Raw genomic sequence first — 19,977 nt, forward strand, 5'->3', positions numbered from 1 at the left:
CTTCCTCCCCACTGTCTCTCTCCACTGTGAGCTGTCAGAGCGTATGCATTGACCGTGACACCTGGCTGTGTGTGTGGGAGTGCTGGATTCAACTTTCTCATTATAATTCTAAATGTATCAGTCCGTCTCGTCTGGATGAATTAATAGGTTCCCTTGGTGGTAAAACACACACACACACGCCTGCGCAGGCCCAGGCCGTTTGTCCGGCGGTCGGTGCCTCAGGTCTGTTAATTGAATGTCTGTGTTCATGTTAGCGGCCGTGAGAGGCATTGAGAGGATGCCACGGCGCATTAAGGAGACAAGCTGTGTGTGTGTCTGTGTCTTGTAAATAGGATTGGACCTTGAACGCAGCTCCTCCTGAGCTCCTAGCGAGACAAGACACAAACAAATCATGCAGTGGCGGCGCGGCCGCAGGTGTGTGTTAAATAGAGAGAAGCTTAATCGTTCTTTCTTCTTGTTTTTCCATCTTTTCTTTCCTCCTCTTCCTGGCTTTGTTCTGTTTTAACTCTTTCTCCGTTTCTTTCTTTGTCCACATTTTCAGTCTCTTTCAGTTGTTTTTGCTCTTCTTTTTCATTTTGTTCGCTCCTGTTACCTAATCCTCTTGTGGATTCAGTTTAATTAATTCTCCATCAGAGCCTTTAATACTTGTTTTCTTGTTACCTCTCGTCTTTCTCCTTCCATTACAGGTTTTCTATGATCCAGTTTTTCTCTTTGCATTTTTCTTATCTTTCCTGTTTGTTTTATTTAATCCTTTCTGCTTCCCATTAATCTTCTTCATCTTCCAGTCTGTCACCGTCGGTCTGTTAGGTGGTTTTTCCCATGAAGACTTAAACTTTCCTTATAACATTAAAATTATCTTTTTTGTCCTTTCTGTTGTTTCTTTATATTTCATTTCTTAGTCGCTCACTATTCATGTTGCTTTTCTTCTTTTATAGAGTTTTATAAAATCAAGTTTTTTCTTTAAAAATCTAATGTGGTCATTTATTTTTAATGAATTGTTTATTTTAGTATTTTTCATCAGTTTTCTAAACATTGGTTTTGTTTTGCATCATGTATTTAAGATGATGAGTATCAGAGCCGTTGTAGATGATTGGGGGGAAAAAACTGGCAACAGAGGAGAAAATTTCTACTTTTTCACAAATAACTTGGATTTTGTATTTCTGATGTGAAAGAGTTGCTGAATTGCTAAAAGAAAATGAATAATTTCCTTGATTAAAGTGTGACATTTACGATATTAGAACTGAAATATTCTCTGAAATAACTGTAAAGTCTGAAATTAGCATAAAAAAGACTCTCTGTGAGCACCTTGAAGGGGATTCAGAAAACAAACCTGAGAGAGAAGAAGCTGCAACATGTTCTGATCCAGGAACAGATCTACCATTTACACTTTGAAAATATCTTCTAAATTTATCACTTAAACCTCAGAGGACTTCTGGCAGTTTTTGTTGCAAATGTCTGACTTTAAATATCAGATAGTATCCTAGTTTTAATTTTCTATGTTTACTGTTTTTCTGACAGATTTGCGACTTTGCCACCAGGGATGTTTGTCTTATAAATATGTGAACTTAAACTAGACATTTCTATAGAATGGAGGTAAGTTTTTTACATTGATATGCATTGACCCAGATACTCCAGTGTATACATAATCTATACAATATTAGCCTTTTTTTTATCCGACATATAAAATTGTCAGATAAAAAAATAGCTTCAGATGAGCAGAGATATAAAGTATATTTTGCTTCTCACATTGCATTTCAAAGTCTGGTTTTTCCTTGTCATTCTGCACAGATCATGGTTTGACTTTGAGTTTTCTCTATCGTAAACGGAGAAAACTCGTGCATGCATGAAAAGGAAGAAACTATAACCCGAAACACATCAGCTGAGATTTAAACCCATGATTGGAAGGCGCTGCACCCCCCACCATGTGGCTCCTTCGTCACCCTCTGTCACCGCTCCTCTTCCTCATTAGCTCCTGTCTCGTCCCATGTCTTCCTCTTCCTGTCCTCCCCTCTTTGTCTCGTTCTTCATGCTTTGTTGTTACAGCCACCAGGGGAAGAAGCGCCAACACGGAATAACACATTCACTTTCACACACACGGCCTCCGACTCGCAGCCCTCTAATGGCCCCATTTAGACAATGTGTCGCATCAGCAAGTCGTACGGCTGAATAATGAGAAGATGGAGGGAAAGCAAGAGCAGGACTATAGTAAAATAAAGAAGTCGTTTGCTGCATCCCTCCATCCAGACTGCTGTTTCACCGTAAATGTTGTTCTGTTACACACACCGTTGCGGCTCTGACCCTGTGTGTGTGTGTTCCCATTCATCTCCTTTATATGCCAGCGTGTGTGATCGTTGGGGAGAAATACGGCCTCCAGGGGATTTAGCCGAAGCTCCTGTGTTGTGTTTATGATCCGGAAAGTGCAGGAGAGAACACATTTTTTATACGTCTCACCCTCAAAGAAACATCTTTTCTCTCTTGTGCATTACACAAAACCACACCGAAACACACACTTCCTCCTCATCAAGACACAGCTGAACAACACACACCCTCTCCTGCATGCAAACACATTTCTATAGCATCCTGTAGATTATATTGGAAACCACATACACTCCAGTCAGAGCACAGAAAGTCCAGCTGAAGCTCTGCTTTCTAATTAATACCACCTTGTGTTTTCACAGCCGGCTGTTTGGAGATGAACTCGATTTATTTCATTTTTGCATTTTCTTCTACGAGGAAGAAAAACTCCTTGGCACTTCTGCAGAATCAGTGACTTTACTGTTGCTAAAACTGGAGTGTAGCTTCCCTGATTAGCATTTTAAAAGCAGGCTCCAGCCTATTAACTACACCCTGCATATGTTTTTCATTACCAAGGTCTGTTTTCCAAAGTGTAGCAGTGTGCAGGTTTTTGGGATGATTCCAAGCCTTGCAGGCTCTAACTCAGTCTCATCTGAACTCTGAGAATGATCACACACTCCACCTCGAAAAATTACGGTTTTGTTTTGTGGCATTGTTGAAAATAATATCATTGTGTTCAAAGATATTCTGTCACCTGGGGGGGAGGGATATTACAATGCAATAAATTACTGTTCTGCAAGTAATTCAAGCTCACAGGCTTTACTTTTTGAAGTTATGATTGCAAAGCAGTGAAGAGTTCAGCTCAGACGGAATTTGAAAGGTGATATATCAGTAAACTTGATGGATTGGCTGCTGTCTGAAGACGCTTTGCACTGTTTGGAAATGTTTTTACATCAGGGAAATTAGCTTAAATCACTGGCTTTAATCAGAGTTTTAGAGCTGCTATATTAGTATTTAAAAGCTTCATGTTTGATTATTGTGTGGTTCTCCATTTGGTTAATCAATACATTTGATTCTAAAGCAAATTTTAGTAAAAACCATCCTGGGTTTTGAGTGAAGACTAAAAGAAAACATTATAATCTTAAATTCTCATCTTGTTTGAGGGACTGATGTCAGACTTTGTTGATGAACGAGGCTGAAGGGACGTTTTACTGATTCATCGTTAGCTTATTTGGAACAAAATGATTATTTTGTTCTACAACCTCATTGTTTGTAGAACAATCTAGTTCTAAATTATCCTTATTTAGGCTCATAAATAATAAAAATGTACAACTGGAACATTTTTCCAAACTGGAATCATACAACTTCAATAACTTCTAAAACCAACAATTAGTTACATACATTGATGCATACTCCGCACCGACAAAAGTTAAAAGTATGCAGGTTGTAAATTTGACCTTATCCTATTCCTACTTACATATATATATATTTTTACCTCTGTGTACATCTGCATGCTTCCACTTACCTTTGATTTGGTTTTACACCTGAATTTCCCACAGAGAGACAAAAAAATTACTTATTCCACATCCATGAATACATTATGGTTGTTTGTCCTTCACAGCAACTTTTCGATATTTTAAAGTTTCCTTGCTAGAAATTTGAACCCAAACTCCGTATTCAGTTGATTGTTTTTAAAGTCTCAGTATTTGCAGCAGTATATCTGAAACATTTGTGGTCATTTAAACAAACATTTAATCATGTTTTGACTCTGATTTCTACCTAAACGTTAATGTACCAGATTCATATTTGTACCTCAACTGTAAGAGATGTGATTGAATATTTTATGTACAGCCTCTATTAAGGCAGAACCCAAACACTGCAGAGAGACCAAGTGCAGCAGTTTGTCTTAAAACACAGAGAGGACAATGAGGATGGAAACCTGAAGTCCTGCATTCATCTTGTTAAGCAGTAAAGCCCTGAATCTTCCTCTAGTGAAATGACCTCTAAAAGCTTCACATGCTTTTAAATGTGAACAACAGCAGATGGACCAATACTGTACACAATATCTGAGTCTCAGAATGTGACATTTATGACTAAATCTCACATTTTCCTTCCACTGTGATGATGAGCGATACAAAGAAAACGTCACTCTACAGCCAGACTTAATACTTTTTATTTCAACCAAACAACACTTTTCCTTTCGCTCCTCTAAGTCCTTTTAAATTGGACAAATATTGTTTTGCTTCCTAGTTTAATTATACAGTGTTACACAGGGTGAGTGCAGTGTTAATTAACTGAATCTATGGGTGGTAAAGATAACATACTCGGCAAAAATGTACTGCAACAATGTGGCTTTCATGTGGATTTCATTAGTTTGTTTAAACTGTTTTCCATAAATGTGTTATACCTGTTATCTTTTCTCTTTGAATTATAAATAAGAGATTTTTAATCTAAGATAAACCCAAGTCGAAGTTTAACTCTTTCTTTTAGGACAACTTTTGACGACCAAAGTGAGTTACAAAATCTGAAATCAACGATAGCTTAATCCATTTGCAGCATACTTAAATATATAAGATATTTGCAAATACGATTAAAAAATAAGAAAACAAACTGATCTTGCACAATAAGGCTATTTAATTGATTTATGTTCTGCTGAATGAACATCCGACTTATACTCACACCAGTGGGACAAAAAAGTTCATTTTACTGCAGCGAGGCTGAAGTTGAGCCTGGTTACTGGAATCCACTTACAGCCTGAAGTACTAAAGAATCTCTAATGGTGACCACTCTGCCTCTGTTACAAATAATATGTGGAGATATGCAAACATAATCCTGCCACTTTAAGGAAAAGTGTTTCTAATCTTTGGCTGAGAATTTACTTTGTGAATGACTCTAGATGTAATTATCCAAACAAACTGTGTTTTCTTTCTGCTGCAGATCCTCAGCAATCATTGTGCTGAGAAGAGATCCACCAAGTCTGATACTGATATCAGTTCTTCCTCTGACCTGCTGACTGTTTTCCAGATTTCCGATGAGGAGTGGGAGGACATGTTGGAGGGCTTTGATGAGCGGAGTTACCTGAACGCTCGGCGCTGGAAGCCCGGCGACGATCCGTACACGTTGTATGCCTTCAACCAGAGAGAGAGCGAACGCATCCCCAGCGACCGAGCACTGAGAGACACGCGCCACTACAGGTACACGACCCTCAGCTTTATCAACAGCGTCCCACCTCATATAAACACAGGATAAGCAGAAAAAGTCAGGTTGTAAAATCTCAGATGGAGTGTGTGCTGAAGCAGATTTTGTGAACCATTTTCTGATAACGTGACCTCAGAACAGATATTTTTATTACCACCAAACTGCACAGTTTGATGTATGAATCTGTCAGGAATGCACTGCATAAGATGAGAGCTTATCAGTACACAGAGGAGCTGAACTCCAGCAGCCTGCAGGCATAAACAAACACCGCTTTCTGCATCACAGGTATACACACACACACCCACCCACACACACACACACACACACCCATTAAAACCAACTCAAGTTTCTAATTATTCTCCACCAAAACAAAACTTGATTACAGAAACAAACACAGAAAACAGCAAATTACAATCCATCTGTCCGCTTAGAAATTAATTTAAACCAAAACAGAAATCCTCTTAGCGGCTCGTCGTTCTCGTCTGTTTGAAAGACGCTCAGCGGGAAGATAAGGAGCTTGTCGCTTTGACAGCATCCGCCTCGTCTCATTCGGAGAGATAAAATACTTCCAGGCACTTGTGGAAAGTGTGCAGAGGTCCAGTGTGTCTGCGCTGACACCACTCAGGATTCACAAACACAACTTTTCTACAAACCTTTGGATTCTAGTGCAACTTTAAAAATAAGCACTCTTGGAGTTTCTGCTGTTGTTGTATTAGAAGTTTATTAATGCACTACCTCTTCATCAAATTACAGTAAAGTGATGATTGTTGTGTTTGAAAAAAATATATAATATCTGTACATTTTAGTAGATGTTGATGAAGATTTTGACAAGGATTGTCAAAATCCTCATTTAGCCCAAATCTCTCTACATCCAGAACATTGTAACTTGTGTTTATTTTTTACATGGAGGTTAATATAAGGCTCCAAATTACTGACTTATGATTTTGCACTTCACATGATTTAAATAGTTTATCAGATTTATTTAACGTTTAAAAACTAAGCTGAGTAAAATCTGTTTCCCTAAACATTACATTGGCTAAATGACGACTCAGAACAAAAACACTCAGACTGGTGATAAGCTGTCTGTAGTTGTGAGTGGTTTCTGGTGAGGAGCACAGCTGGCTCCAGGATCCGTCTCCTATAGGAGCCCAAATCGTCTGAGTGTAACTGGCACCTACATCACGGTGTGCATCTGCTGTTTGGACATGCGTCCCCAGATGATTGGCTCTCCTTTCCTGTAATATCTCGTTTGCTGCCTCTGACGCCGTGTGTGAATGCGTGTGCAAGTGTGAGTGGTTTTGCATGTGCATATGTGGATTGCTAATGTGCGTAAGCGAGCATTGTGTTGATCGCCTGCATCATCTGTTGTGCTAAGAGAGGAGGAAAATTCACTGTGGGGCTGACATAAGGCACTTGGCGTGTGTGTGTGTGTTATAAAAGTGAGAATGATGTGTAGGAGGGAAAAACCAGGGATATACACAGACATTCATCTGTTAGCGGGAAGGTAGGGGGCTGATGGTGCTCATTTATCTCATATAGGACAAGGCTGAAGCGTGTGTGTGTGGATGGTAGTGAAGGAGGGTTCTGTTATGTGATTATCTGTTAACACGGTTACCGTGGAGCTGGGGTCTCCGGGGCTCTTGGCAGGGGAAATAGTGGCACCTCATGCTCTGCCGGGACCAAAAACCGAGAAACTGCAGCAATTCTGGGCTGAAGCTGCTGCAGAAACACCTTCATTTTCATTGCAGACTCTGCACTGCTTCCTACACGCTGGCTGGGTTCCCGAGAGGAAGAACTTGGCTTAAAGTCAAGGTAGTTGTGCAGAAACTTTTAGAAATAGAAAAAAATGAACCAATGTAAATTTAGAAAGCCTGAAAAGTTGAGAATGTGTAATTTGTAATTTAAAAGTAGAAGACTTTTTTTCTCCCCAAGACTCTCTGTCTCAGTCTGAACAAATCTTACTTACGTAAATCTTACTCCTTCCAAGCTTTTAAAATGCTCGAACCTTTTCATCAAGATATTAAAGCTCATTTTAAGTCAATAATTCTTAAATAGTGAAAAGAAGTGCTTGTTGCACTGGCAGATTTTTTTCCACTTATAACAAGAAAAATAATCTGCCAGTGTTTCATCAATATTAAGGAATTTACTTAAAACAAGCTCATATATTTTGCTATTTCAGTGTACCAAAATATTTTCATTAAAAACGAGACAAAATACTTGCTAAGATTTTGTATTTTTGTAGTAATGGAGCTAAAAATATTTTTGCTACTCATGAATATAAGCCCAAATCTAAGAAGACAGCTTTCTTCTTCTTCTCCTGATTGTTAGTAATAATACAAAATAATATTTTAAGTGAGTTCTTTTTGTGTTCTTATGTTAACCTACTGTGAAATAAATGTGACTGACGGCATGCTTGATTGATAGCTGACAGTCACTAAGCATCATAAACCAGAAACGAACCACAGTAACATCAATTACTGGTCTAAAGAAAATTGGTAGGAGAGAAAAACACAGCAGGTTTGGAGATTCGGCTGCAGCAGGTCTGTTATTTTCCCAGTGAGGAAACGATCACCTGAAGAGTAAAGGAGGAAGATTTTTAGTTCTTCCTGAAACCTGCAGGGTGTAAGTATTCAGATTACAGAGAGAAGTGTCATTCTGATCTTGAAGTTGGTTGCATCTTTTTAGAAACAGTTGAAAACGTGTCATTTTGATTTAGTGGTATGATGACAATCTTCTAAATGAAACACTTGGGAGTGAAACCCCGGCCCTCTAACCACTGAAACGTCATTTTGGAAACACTGAACATCCCTGATATGCTGAACAGTGAGCAGAAGTGGAAATCTCTGCCTGAAAAGGAGAGCGTGTGTGTGAGGATTTTAAAACACTTCTTAGAGCCTAAACATGATGTAAAGAAACTACACTCAAAAACTAAATACTTTTGATTTAGGCTGTAGTGCAAATATATTTGAAAACTAACTTACAAGTACCTGTTCAGCAAGAAATAGGAGTTATTTTTACTTAAATAATTTTTTTGTATCAATAAAAAAGAGCAAGTTTCACTTAAAACAAGACTTTTTTTCCCACGTTACAAGTGTAAAAATCTCCCAGTGGAACTTTTTTCATCAATATTAAGGATTATTAATGTACTAAGATATTTGCATTAGAAGCTAAACAACAATAATTGGTACGATTCAGTGTTTTTGCAGTGTAGAGGTGTCAGCAGCCTCCTACACTGAAGTGAACACATTGTGGTTGTTCAAAGCCTCTTCATTTAAAAACAGCTGATTATATGAGTGGAGATAAAATTTGTGGATTTTTGCTTTGAATGGAAGCCATGCTTCCGTTTACTTTGTGGTGTTGGAAGAAGGGCGAGGATGCAGCATGCAGAGAAAGGGATGAGGGTACGGATGCAAAGATCACAGGGAGCGATGGAGAGATGTTGGAGCAAAGGAGGGAAAGTTAGGAGGTTAATAAAAAGAGAGAAGGCGAGGTGGAGAAGAGGACAGGAGATGGGGGAGATGCCACAAGCTGCTGAGAGGAGAGATAATTGCCACATGCAGAGCTTAAGAGGCTGTGTGTGTGTTCATGTGTGTGTATAAACCACTCCACTTCAGTGCTCTGCTATTATCTCAGTGAACAGGGGAACCTCCCTCCGTCTGCTCCACGAGTGTCTATAAATCCAGCAGCCGCTTCGCTGCAGGGATTAGATCCAAGCTGGAAGACAATGCAGCACGGGGAGCAAACACATCCTCCAGAGCTACACTGCAGGTTGATATGGCAACCAGTTCTGTTTGAGACTTTATGCAAGACAAAAGAAGTGCACCGTCATGCATGAGTTTAAGATAAGTAGTAAGAAACCCGGGGAGCGCACAGAAAGGAGAAAAACACCGCAGTCTCTGTGGCACTTCCTGATTAGCTCCATGTTTTCTCCCTCTGGGAAAATCTTCAGAGTTCCTTTAAGCTCAGTGAACAAACTGTAGTTTATTGTAGTTTTTATGTTTTTCAAGCTCCAACTTGAGTAAAACCTGTAATGCAACTACAGAATATAATAAATATTACAAATATCACACCTCAGCAGTCCTTTGCAGTTGAAATGTTGCACATTGTGGTATTTCAATGATGATTGTGATTTATTATATTTTTATAATAAATTTTTATATAGTTACAGTTTAGTTATGTTTCCTGTTTTATCTATCCATCTATTATCTATGCCCGCTTTCCTGTCAAGACGCGGTGGTGCTGGTGTGATCGCCATCGATTACTGGACAGTAAGTTCTAACAAGCAGAAGCATTTTAGAAATGTTGTTAAAGTTTTTAGACTGGACTTGAACATAACTAAAAGCAACTTGTTGACCAACAAACTGATTGTTGTTGCTGATTTTGTTGCCATTTTGCCACTTTTCAATTGACTCATTAAGAATTGCTTGTATGCTCAACCAAGGATCGGGGTCATGACCTTCTGATATTTTCATTTTTTAGATCATAAGTTGGAAAGTTTGGAAACCGTTCCCCAGGTTGGGATAGATAGAAAACTTTTTAAACTCATTTTAATAATGAACTTAACTTAATACACTGTTTGATCAGTTGAACCATTTGGGATGTACAGTATGTGTGACTGAAATGAAATTGCTTTTTTTGTGAAGTACCTTGAAATTATGAATTAGCGTTTTATAAATAAACTGAATGGAGTTGAACTGGTATAACAAAATGTTCAGAGTAAATGTGTTCCAATTTTATCTATACAGTGAATGGTTTCTGTGTATTTTCAGCCAAAAAATACTTGGTAGGAAGTTTTACTTCCCTTGGGGATTCCATATTAGTCGCCACCTCTTATCACAAACATGGAGGTTATTTTGGTTCCTACAATTTTAAAACAAAGAGAACAATATCTAATTCAAATATATAACACATTCTGAAAAGTAAACTAGAAAAAAGCTAAATGCCTAAAAAGGTTTATAATTTAATGTCAGAGCAGATCGTTTTTCTTTCTTTCTTTATTTTTTTCTGTAAATCTTTTGTGCTCCTGACGCTCCAAGCATGTTTTGCATAAAAAATGAAGTCAGTTTCCTGTTCTTTCAAGCTAAAAAAATCTATCAGCAGCGCCTGACACGAAGACATTGTTAATGACATTGTATAAGAGATCCAAAAGACATCTGGTCATGAGGGGAAATATCCTGACTGTGAAACTGTGGCATTAAAAGGATATAATATCATCATCCTTTTTCTTCTCTGACGCGGAGCGGAAAACCACGGCACACTGCACACATTTGTCATCCTCTTTGTTTTGCCGGGGTGGGAGATGTGATAATGCTCTGGTGTTTTGTTGTTGCTGCTCCAAAATGGAGTCATCTTTCTTTGAAACATCCTTACTTTAAAAAAGAAAAAAAACAAAACACACCCAGAAGTCCAGAGTCCAGTCAGTGGGTTAGAAATTATTTAATTTCATTTTGACCCAGTGATCCTTGAACACTTATCACTAACTAGATCACGCAGTCATTCAGTACGTCGCTCTCAGTGTGTGTGTGTGTGTGTTGCACGTATTCGGTGGCGTCAGAGTCCTTTCACACTCAGTGAACCATTTAGTCATATTTCCATGAATCACAACATGCAGCTAAACATTAATCACCGCATTAGCTCTGGTGGCTCCCACGCAAACACCCTTCATCTTTTCAGATCACAAGCCCTGAAAAAAAGAAAAAAGTACAAAGACAACACGCTTCGAACTCTCACTGAGCAACCATTTTATTTGTCCTCGTCAGGCTTGTTGATTTGATTACTTGTGCAAGTGATGAATGATAGCAGAGAGTAGCATCCTGAACAGAAAGCAGAGAAAGAAGCCAGCTAAACTTTATTTACACTTTTTATGTTAAAATCAACTAAAGGTGAAGCACTAGATGGAAATAGGCGGACTTGATTTAAAACAGAAGCAGAGGAAAAGTTTTAAGAAGCTCAATCAGTTTGTAAAATCGGCGTGTTTTCTTTGATTCTTGGTCTGAACATGTTAAAAAGTCAACCACTGTCTTTGGAAATTTCAGTTTTAATATCAACCAGTGGGAGAAAACATGCAAAAGTATTAATACTCCTTAAACTCCTGCACAGTTTATTATATTTGTGTTAAAAGTGACAAATCAAAACACAGTAGAGCAGAATTCTGAAGAGGAAGCTAAATGCTAACATGCTTTTCATTAAAAATCTGAAAAGTGCAGAGTGCATTTGTATGGATCATGTCATTCAAATGTAATTTTAACAGAAATGCTCAGTTTTAATTCTAACACTTTTACTATTTACCACTCAACCCATTGTGGCTGAAATCAGAATTTATTGAAATATGTCTTTTGCTTTCTTCCTGAGTACCACAAGTCTTTTTTTTCCAGACTTCGGAGTGTCTTTTTTGTTATTTTAATCTTTTTCTCTTGTTCTCTGGTCTAGGCAGCTCCTCTTGTCAGAAAACACTCCTTCTTTTCCGTTTACTGATGTTTACATTGAGTTTAACAAACAGCACAGCAGAAATCTCACGGTGAGGCGAGGAAATCCCCTTGGTGTAGTGCGGGTAATCTGCTGATGTGGAACCTGAGCTCCAAAGCACCCTGTGCTCCACAACGGCAAAGAGTGACAGTGACGCTAAGCAGCTTTACCGTCGCTTTAGCTTTAGCTAACCTCCTTGTTCTGCCTGTGAGTCGAGCGCACGTCGAAGCGACCACCGAGCAGAAGATGCTGTAAACGTTCTGATAATTCAATCCTTCTGAATTAGCTCCTTTAATTTCCACCCAGTCAGCTCTGGTTTTTCAACTTTGTCTGAAGTTCTGGTGTCTTATTGAGTTTACCTTTTAGATCATCCTTTAGTTTTGAGGAAAAGATGGAGGTCATGGGTAGGTCAGAGTCTTAAAGCTGACTGGTGAAAAGGTCTTTCTGCATCCATGCACACCTTTTTAAGAAGAACTGATAAAATAATAATACATAATAAGATGGTTGTAAAGATCATATAAATGTTGATCTAAATCTCCACTGAAAATGTTTCAGTCCTGTAAAGAAACGTTGAAGACATGAAGTCCTCATAGTGATCCTGCAAGATATTTATATTAAATTTCTGTGATATTTTCCTTTACTCAACCTTGAATTGAGTCATGAACTGTCACTATGCAGTGTGTGTGTGTGTGGGTGTGTGTGTGTGCACCCCAGAGGTCGGTCCAGCTATCGACTGCTCCAGTCCGTCATTGATCTGTCTCCATCGATTGGCTGGTGTAAGTGCCTGTCAACCATCCTGTCACCGCTGCTCTTCACAAGAAGGATTGCTGTTACTCCAGGTCTCCTTGTCGTCCCTCTGCACCTGTGTGTTTGTGTGTTTTACACTTGCATTGAGTAAACGCGCTCCCTGTACTTTTCCCGATAGTGTTATCATCTTGTTACTCGTCCCCGCCGCTGTCCCTCCTCTTCCATCTTCGCTGCCTGTTTCACATTCTTCTAAAATTTTCCCCAGCTCTGTTTTCCAGCCATAAGCTGAGCAGGAGGCAGAAAATGATCAATAATGTCTGATTTCTGCATGTGTGTGTGCTGGGATTGTTTTTATGTTTGATAAAAGAACATTAATGTAGGATGACAGCTGACATATCAAACATACTATTGATAATTAGTCTAGTTGATCAGAATCAGCTTTTTGGTCAATATTGTGTAAATAAAGAAGGAATTTGTCTTTAGTTTCAAGACATTAAGAATAAACAAACCTTAGAAAGCATAAAATAAAGGACAAAGCCATACAACTAAAAATTGTAGAGCCAATTTTTTAATGTAAAGAAGAAAAATACGTCTGTCTTTAGAAAAGAGATCTCTGCAGTGCCATCTGAATATAAGTCTAAGAAGTTTATGTCCAGTATGTGTGGGGTCTGCAGAGGTGTTAGCTGTCCTTTTCCTGACCCTGTTCTGTTCTGTTGATGAGCCAAACCACCCAGTGATTTATGATGTGATGTAAACATTTGCAAAGGGTTTGTAGATGTCTGGCACTGAATGAGAAACACTTTGAAAGTGTTTTGTATGACTTAGATAAGGACATTTATTATTAAATTATTAACTGCTTAAAAGTTGAACAAACAAGCTGATGTTGCAGTAGACATATTGTTTCAGAAACTACCATGTTAACATGGTATTTATTACCAGTTTATTTTGTATTTATTTGGATATTATATTGTAGCTGCTTATATGTTAAATGAATTTAAGAATAACTTTGACTGAACTCACAGGTATAATCTGAAGAACATTCATGAAAAAAGAAAACTTAAGTTAATATTTCCTATAATTTTATAATCTATAAATGTTTTTTCCAGGTTAGTCCCAAGATCTCGTTTTATCAAACAGCATAGTTTACAAAATGAAATTAGGACGAATATTACAACAACAACAACAACAACAACAACAAAAGTTACAAAAACTCTGTTATAAGAAATCATCTGATAACAGTGACAGGAATTTAGATCATCCATTTAAAATAAAATAAAAGACAGTCATACCTGCTCACAGGTATGATTGTTTTCATTCTGTTAAAAGATAACTGCATGATCTGGTAGTAATGTTTTACCTCACCATGTTGCATTTTGCTTTTCTGTCTTTTTACAGTTTTTTTTATGAATTAAATATCTTTATTTGGCGTGGCACTGAGAAGTTCTGCCAGAAATCAAATCACAGAAGTTACTAAACAACTTGTTGTTTGGTCATCAGCAGCTTAGCAAAAATATTGATGCACATTATTTTAACTACATTTAAATGACAATTTCAATATTAAAACACAATGTTTATCCCCAGAATTGCTTACAAATGTATCAATTATTCCTTCCCTTGGAGTTTCTCCAACATTATTCCACATGTTCATGATGAACAGTGAAAATCCTCAATCTGTACATCATCATCACCTTTTTATTTTTTAATTAGAGCATTTTCGGTGGAAAACAAGCCATTTTTCTTGTGCTCATGCTGCGCCGTGTTCAGACTGATGATCCAGCAAACAGCTGGTTGCGACTTCGTGCCGCAGCACTCCAACATCCAACATCTTCATTATGCGCCGGCACACACACCCCAACACACAAATACAAACCTTGTACATAATTGCACACAAAAACATCATCTCTCCTGCTGAGCTGTTGATAATTACAAGTAAAACAGTGCAGTGAACACCCACCTACACACCCACCACACATACACACACACACACAGGCCCAAGTTTAGGATGAGTTTTACTGCAGTTTGGAGCGGCTGGGAGTCTGTGCTCCAAGACTTTACTAATTACCTTCAGGAGAGTTTGGGGAGAAAACGATGCACAGGCTTATCGGCAGATTAAATCTGTATTATATACATGCATCAACAAATGATGGAGTCATAGATTAGAGAGAAAAATAATTACACAGGCTGATTAACAAGATCAGGAGGCAAACAAGACAGATTATATATACAGGTGAGAGATGACGGCTCAGAACTCAAAATAATGAACAAATTAGATTCTCAAAGCATCGCAGAAGAGAAAGAAACATCTTAGACATAATTACAGACCTTCAGAAGCTATTTACGCACCGACTAAAAGTTTTTAATGATTTTACCTTCCTGATCTGTGCTGCAGAGCTGAAAGGAAAAGATAATTATTATACCTGCGTTAGGTTCATTGCCTTATCATCTAAAAGTAATTCAAGTTGTAGTGTTTTAAATTACCATATTAGAACCACATAATTATCCTGAATCCTCACTGTCTGACTTTACAACTAATGAAATCTTTCCTGCTTCATGTTCAATAAAACAGATTAAATATTTCTAAATATTTCTAAGTCATAGAGGAGGAAGAATATTTTATCATTTTTGTCAAATTCAGAAGTTAAAATTAATCGAAATTAAACAATTTGGAGAAAGTACAATAGTAAAATAATAATTGTTACATTTTAAGGGGAAGAACGCTGCTTAACGTTTTATGTAAATATTCAAAACATTTTTGGTTCTTCTGAATGTTTATTCCTATAACTTGGTATTTTTATTTGAGTTTAATTTCTTTCACTTTATTCATTTATAAGCATTTTCTGAAAAAAGCTGAAAGAGCAACTTCTTAAAGGAAAAAAAATCTGTTTCCAAACCAGTGATCAGAAACGTTCGCTCCTCATATGACCTCTGAATGATTAACAGCTGCTTGGACCCAAGAAACTATTAATACACAGATTAAACTACGTCTGGAGTGAAGAACAAAAACATATGAAACTGTTTAAAAATGTCTTTTAACTGCCTTCTGTAAATAAGATTAATGTGCCTTGAAATTTTGATTGCAACAAAAGGTTAGCTGTTTGTTTGCACTGGAGGAAACTGAAAATATGCTTCTGCTGTATTTATTATGAGTATTTGTTGAATTTCTTTGAGCCAAGTAGAGTGCAGACTGAAATATGAAGCTTCTGTTTTTATTTAATATTCTCTCTCAGAGGAGTTTTCAGATGACGCCGATCATTTTCAGGCAGATACAGGAAGGTCAGTGCGGTCTGGCAGACTGAGTGGGGAACTGGTTCAAACTGTCTCTGACACATGTCCATCCACCTCCAGTCCGTCCACTCACACTGCGAACGCGCTTCATCCGCCGAGTCGCTTTATTCTGCAAAGCTTCTGGCAGGAAAATCAACTCTTACAAATCAGAGAGTGTGTAGGAGAGTAGTGTTGGTGGTCAGTGCAGCTGTGAGCGCTTTCTTTTGTAAAGCATTTCTACTCTACATAAATCAAGTTGATTTTTATTTTTGTGCAGATCTGAGGTTTTAATTTCCCCCTGCAGAAACATTTAAAAATGATGAGACGCAAATGAGATTTTCTTTCGTTTCAGTGACAGATGTGCTGTGTGCACAATTACATCAGTAATGTTTTTACGTAAGACTAATCCCATCCAGACAGAACTCCAGCGCAGTTTAATCCCATTTGGTTGGACACGGTGATTAACACAATTACTTTATTCCAACTGGATAAAAAGATGAAAAAGTCAGCTGTAGGAAAGAATTGCGTCACTCTTTTAAATTGAGTTGACATTAATTTATATTCTCTTAGTATAGAATTATCACTGTGATATTTTTTTCTTTTTTACAATTGATTGAAAGTCAAATAAAAACACCGTAAAGCCATATGTAGCAATAAAATTGAATTTATACCTAATTAAGAAATATATTATATATTACTGTATGTCCTAATAGTAAGAGTTAGTAGATTGAGCTGGTGCTCCTACTGGCCGGCCCAAAGCATAAGCAAACTATGCTCCTGCACATGGCCCTCAGACCACCAGGGGGCGCCCAATGCTTATAAAAGTATTTTTCATATAATATTGAAGGTAGGGGGGCAGTTCCCCTGGATTGGCAGACTGGGGTGGTGGTCCCCCTGTTCAAAAAGGGGGACCGGAGGGTGTGCTCCAATTATAGAGGGGTCACACTCTTAAGCCTCCCTGGCAAGGTCTATTCAGGGGTCCTGGAGAGGAGGGTCCGTCGGATAGTCGAACCTCGGATTCAGGAAGAGCAGTGTGGTTTTCGTCCTGGTCGTGGAACGCTGGACCAGCTCTACACCCTCGGCAGGGTCCTGGAGGGTGCATGGGAGTTCGCCCAACCAGTCTACATGTGTTTTGTGGACTTGGAGAAGGCGTTCGACCGTGTCCCTCGGGGAGCCCTGTGGGGGGTTCTCCGGGAGTATGGGGTACCGGGCCCTTTGATACGGGCTGTCAGGTCCCTGTATGACCGGTGTCAGAGTCTGGTCCGCATTGCCGGCAGTAAGTCGGGCTCGTTTCCAGTGAGAGTTGGACTCCGCCAGGGCTGCCCTTTGTCACCGATTCTGTTCATCACTTTCATGGACAGAATTTCTAGGCGCAGCCAAGGTGTTGAGGGGATCCGATTTGGTGGCCTTAGGATCTCATCTCTGCTTTTCGCAGACGATGTGGTCCTTTTGGCTTCATCAGATCGTGATCTGCAGCTCTCGCTGGAGCGGTTCGCAGCCGAGTGTGAAGCGGCCGGGATGGGGATCAGTGCCTCCAAATCCGAGGCCATGGTCTTGAGCCGGAAAAGGGTAGAGTGCCTTCTCCGGGTCAGGGGGGGTGTCCTGCCCCAAGTGGAGGAGTTTAAGTATCTCGGGATCTTGTTCACGAATGGGGGAAGAAGGGAGCGGGAGATCGACAGGCGGATTGGCGCAGCGTCTGCTGTCAAGCGGGCGCTGTACCGGTCCGTCGTGGTGAAGAGAGAGCTGAGCCAAAAAGCGAAGCTCTCGATTTACCGGTCGATCTACGTTCCCACCCTCATCTATGGTCATGAGCTTTGGGTCATGACCGAAAGAACGAGATCGCGGATACAAGCGGCCGAAATGGGTTTTCTCCGTAGGGTGGCTGGGCTCTCCCTTAGAGATAGGGTGAGAAGCTCAGTCATCCGGGAGGGACTCAGAGTAGAGCCGCTGCTCCTTCACATCGAGAGGAGCCAGTTGAGGTGGCTCGGGCATCTGGTCAGGATGCCTCCTGGACGCCTCCCTGGTGAGGTGTTCCGGGCACGTCCCACCGGGAGGAGGCCCCGGGGAAGACCCAGGACACGCTGGAGGGACTATGTCTCTCGGCTGGCCTGGGAACGCCTCGGGATTCCCCCGGAGGAGCTAGAAGAAGTGGCTGGGGAGAGGGAAGTCTGGGCCTCCCTTCTGAAGCTGCTACCCCCGCGACCCGACCTCGGATAAGCGGAAGAAGATGGATGGATGGATGGATGGATATTGAAGGTATAACCAGGTGAACTGATTCTTTATTTTGAGCTACATAAAAGAAAAAAAAATCATATCATATCTTTTAATAGGTAAAAAGGGAAGAAAAAAAAAAACTTCCTTGAGTTTAGATTAAAGTGCATGACCGGCATGTGTTCACAAGTGAATTACTCCTGTTTACTTATGAAATAGCATGGATTGAATAATTGGAGGGTGAAACAAAATTACAATGTGTGAGCAAATCGATTAAATTATTAACGTGCGATCAGACTTGAGCTAAGGTTACGTCCATTAACCAAATGTCCGTCTGTCCATCCATCCTTTCATTTCACCTGATGAATCAGTGATAAATGAATGACATGGTAATTTGTTTTTCCTAATAATTTATGACATAATTCTAAAAAGGTTTCCTGAGCCGAAAAGGCTACAAACTCTGATTCCTTCAAAGTTATGTAAGAAAACAAAATCAATAAATTTGGGTAACATTTTTTTTTTCTGCTTCAGTTTAGAAGTGATAAGTATAATTAAATTATATTCAGAATGGTTTTATTTGGTGACAAAGTTTGCTTATGTTTCAGTCCAGCCCTGATATGTCAGCCATGTAGCTTTATTAGACGCACAAAACACAGAAAATTAAACCTCGACATTTTAATAAAAAATATATTTAAAGAAACCATGTTGGCTGGATTTTAGGATGGGATTCATTGGAAATGGGGCCTCGGTGAGATTCTGCACAGGGTCCCACACAACCTTGGGCCGGCCCTGCTGCTTTCAATTTAAAATATGCCATCGTAAGAACCCGAGTCTGGTTCTGGTTCCTCATCCCATAATGAGATCCAAACCTTGTAGGAGGAAACTGAAATTCCGTGAGAAGCATTTAGATAGACATACATAATGAAACATGAATCCAAAGAAAGACAGAAAAATAAGAGGGATCAGCTAATCTCCCAGGACGAATCTCCTGGTTTAAATAGAAAACGAGAAGAAGAAGAAGAAGGACAGGAAGGAGGAAGTATTGCTGTCTGAATCCTCAGCTGTGGTGTCATTATCCTGCAAGGCTCGGTGCTGCTGCCTGTCTCCTCTCTCTCTCTCTGGTCTCATCTGCTCTGCTGTCCAGCCAACTAATAGAACAGTCCATGCAAATTGCTCGGGTTAATGGAGTGAAGGACAGGAGAACAGAGGAGACGGACGGAGAGAGAAGCAGACATTCCTGGGCTCCTCTCTGCAGCGACCAACTTCTTCCGCATCAGGCGAGTTTAACCCAGAGATATCTGTTGGATAAACCCGCCTTCTGTTTTTACTGCTGCTGAAGCAACACACACTCTGCATCACCTCATCACAATATTCATAAGGCAAACACAAAATTTGATTTCTAATTGGTCTTATTGCAAATATCTCACTTGAAATAAAACAAAACTTACAAATATCTTTTCAGCGAAGTTTAAGTCAATCACTTCTTAGTATTGATGAAAATGTATTAGTTATAAGTGAAGTTGAACATTTTCAAAATTTTCCAAGTTTTCAAATTTCTGACTTTTTTTCCTACCAACTTTTTCACGTTTCAAATGAAGAAACTTTCAAGTTTTTCTGGAAAATTTCTGAGTTTAATCTAAAAATTTCTGTTGTTTTCTAGCAAATTGTAGAAAGCTGAAACTCAAAAAATGTGTTTTGAAAATGTCTCACATTAGTCACAAAATTTTTCTAGTAAATTTTAGACTTTTCTAACTTAGAAATTTTGAGACTGTCAGACATTTTCTTGAAAACATTTCC

The 19,977-nt window shown here is 39.1% G+C and overlaps 1 protein-coding gene across 1 annotated transcript in view; it reads left to right on the plus strand.

The window, feature by feature from the left end:
- galnt14 (UDP-N-acetyl-alpha-D-galactosamine:polypeptide N-acetylgalactosaminyltransferase 14 (GalNAc-T14)) overlaps window positions 1-19,977 on the plus strand; it is a 139,855-nt gene that overhangs the window by 24,240 nt on the left and 95,638 nt on the right. Inside the window, exon 2 of the mRNA XM_032585047.1 lies at window positions 5,320-5,489. Coding sequence (XP_032440938.1) covers window positions 5,320-5,489 — 170 coding nt within the window. The remainder of the gene's footprint in view (window positions 1-5,319; window positions 5,490-19,977) is intronic.

Source organism: Xiphophorus hellerii, chromosome 15, assembly GCF_003331165.1.
Source record: "Xiphophorus hellerii strain 12219 chromosome 15, Xiphophorus_hellerii-4.1, whole genome shotgun sequence".
Classification (NCBI taxonomy): domain Eukaryota; kingdom Metazoa; phylum Chordata; class Actinopteri; order Cyprinodontiformes; family Poeciliidae; genus Xiphophorus; species Xiphophorus hellerii.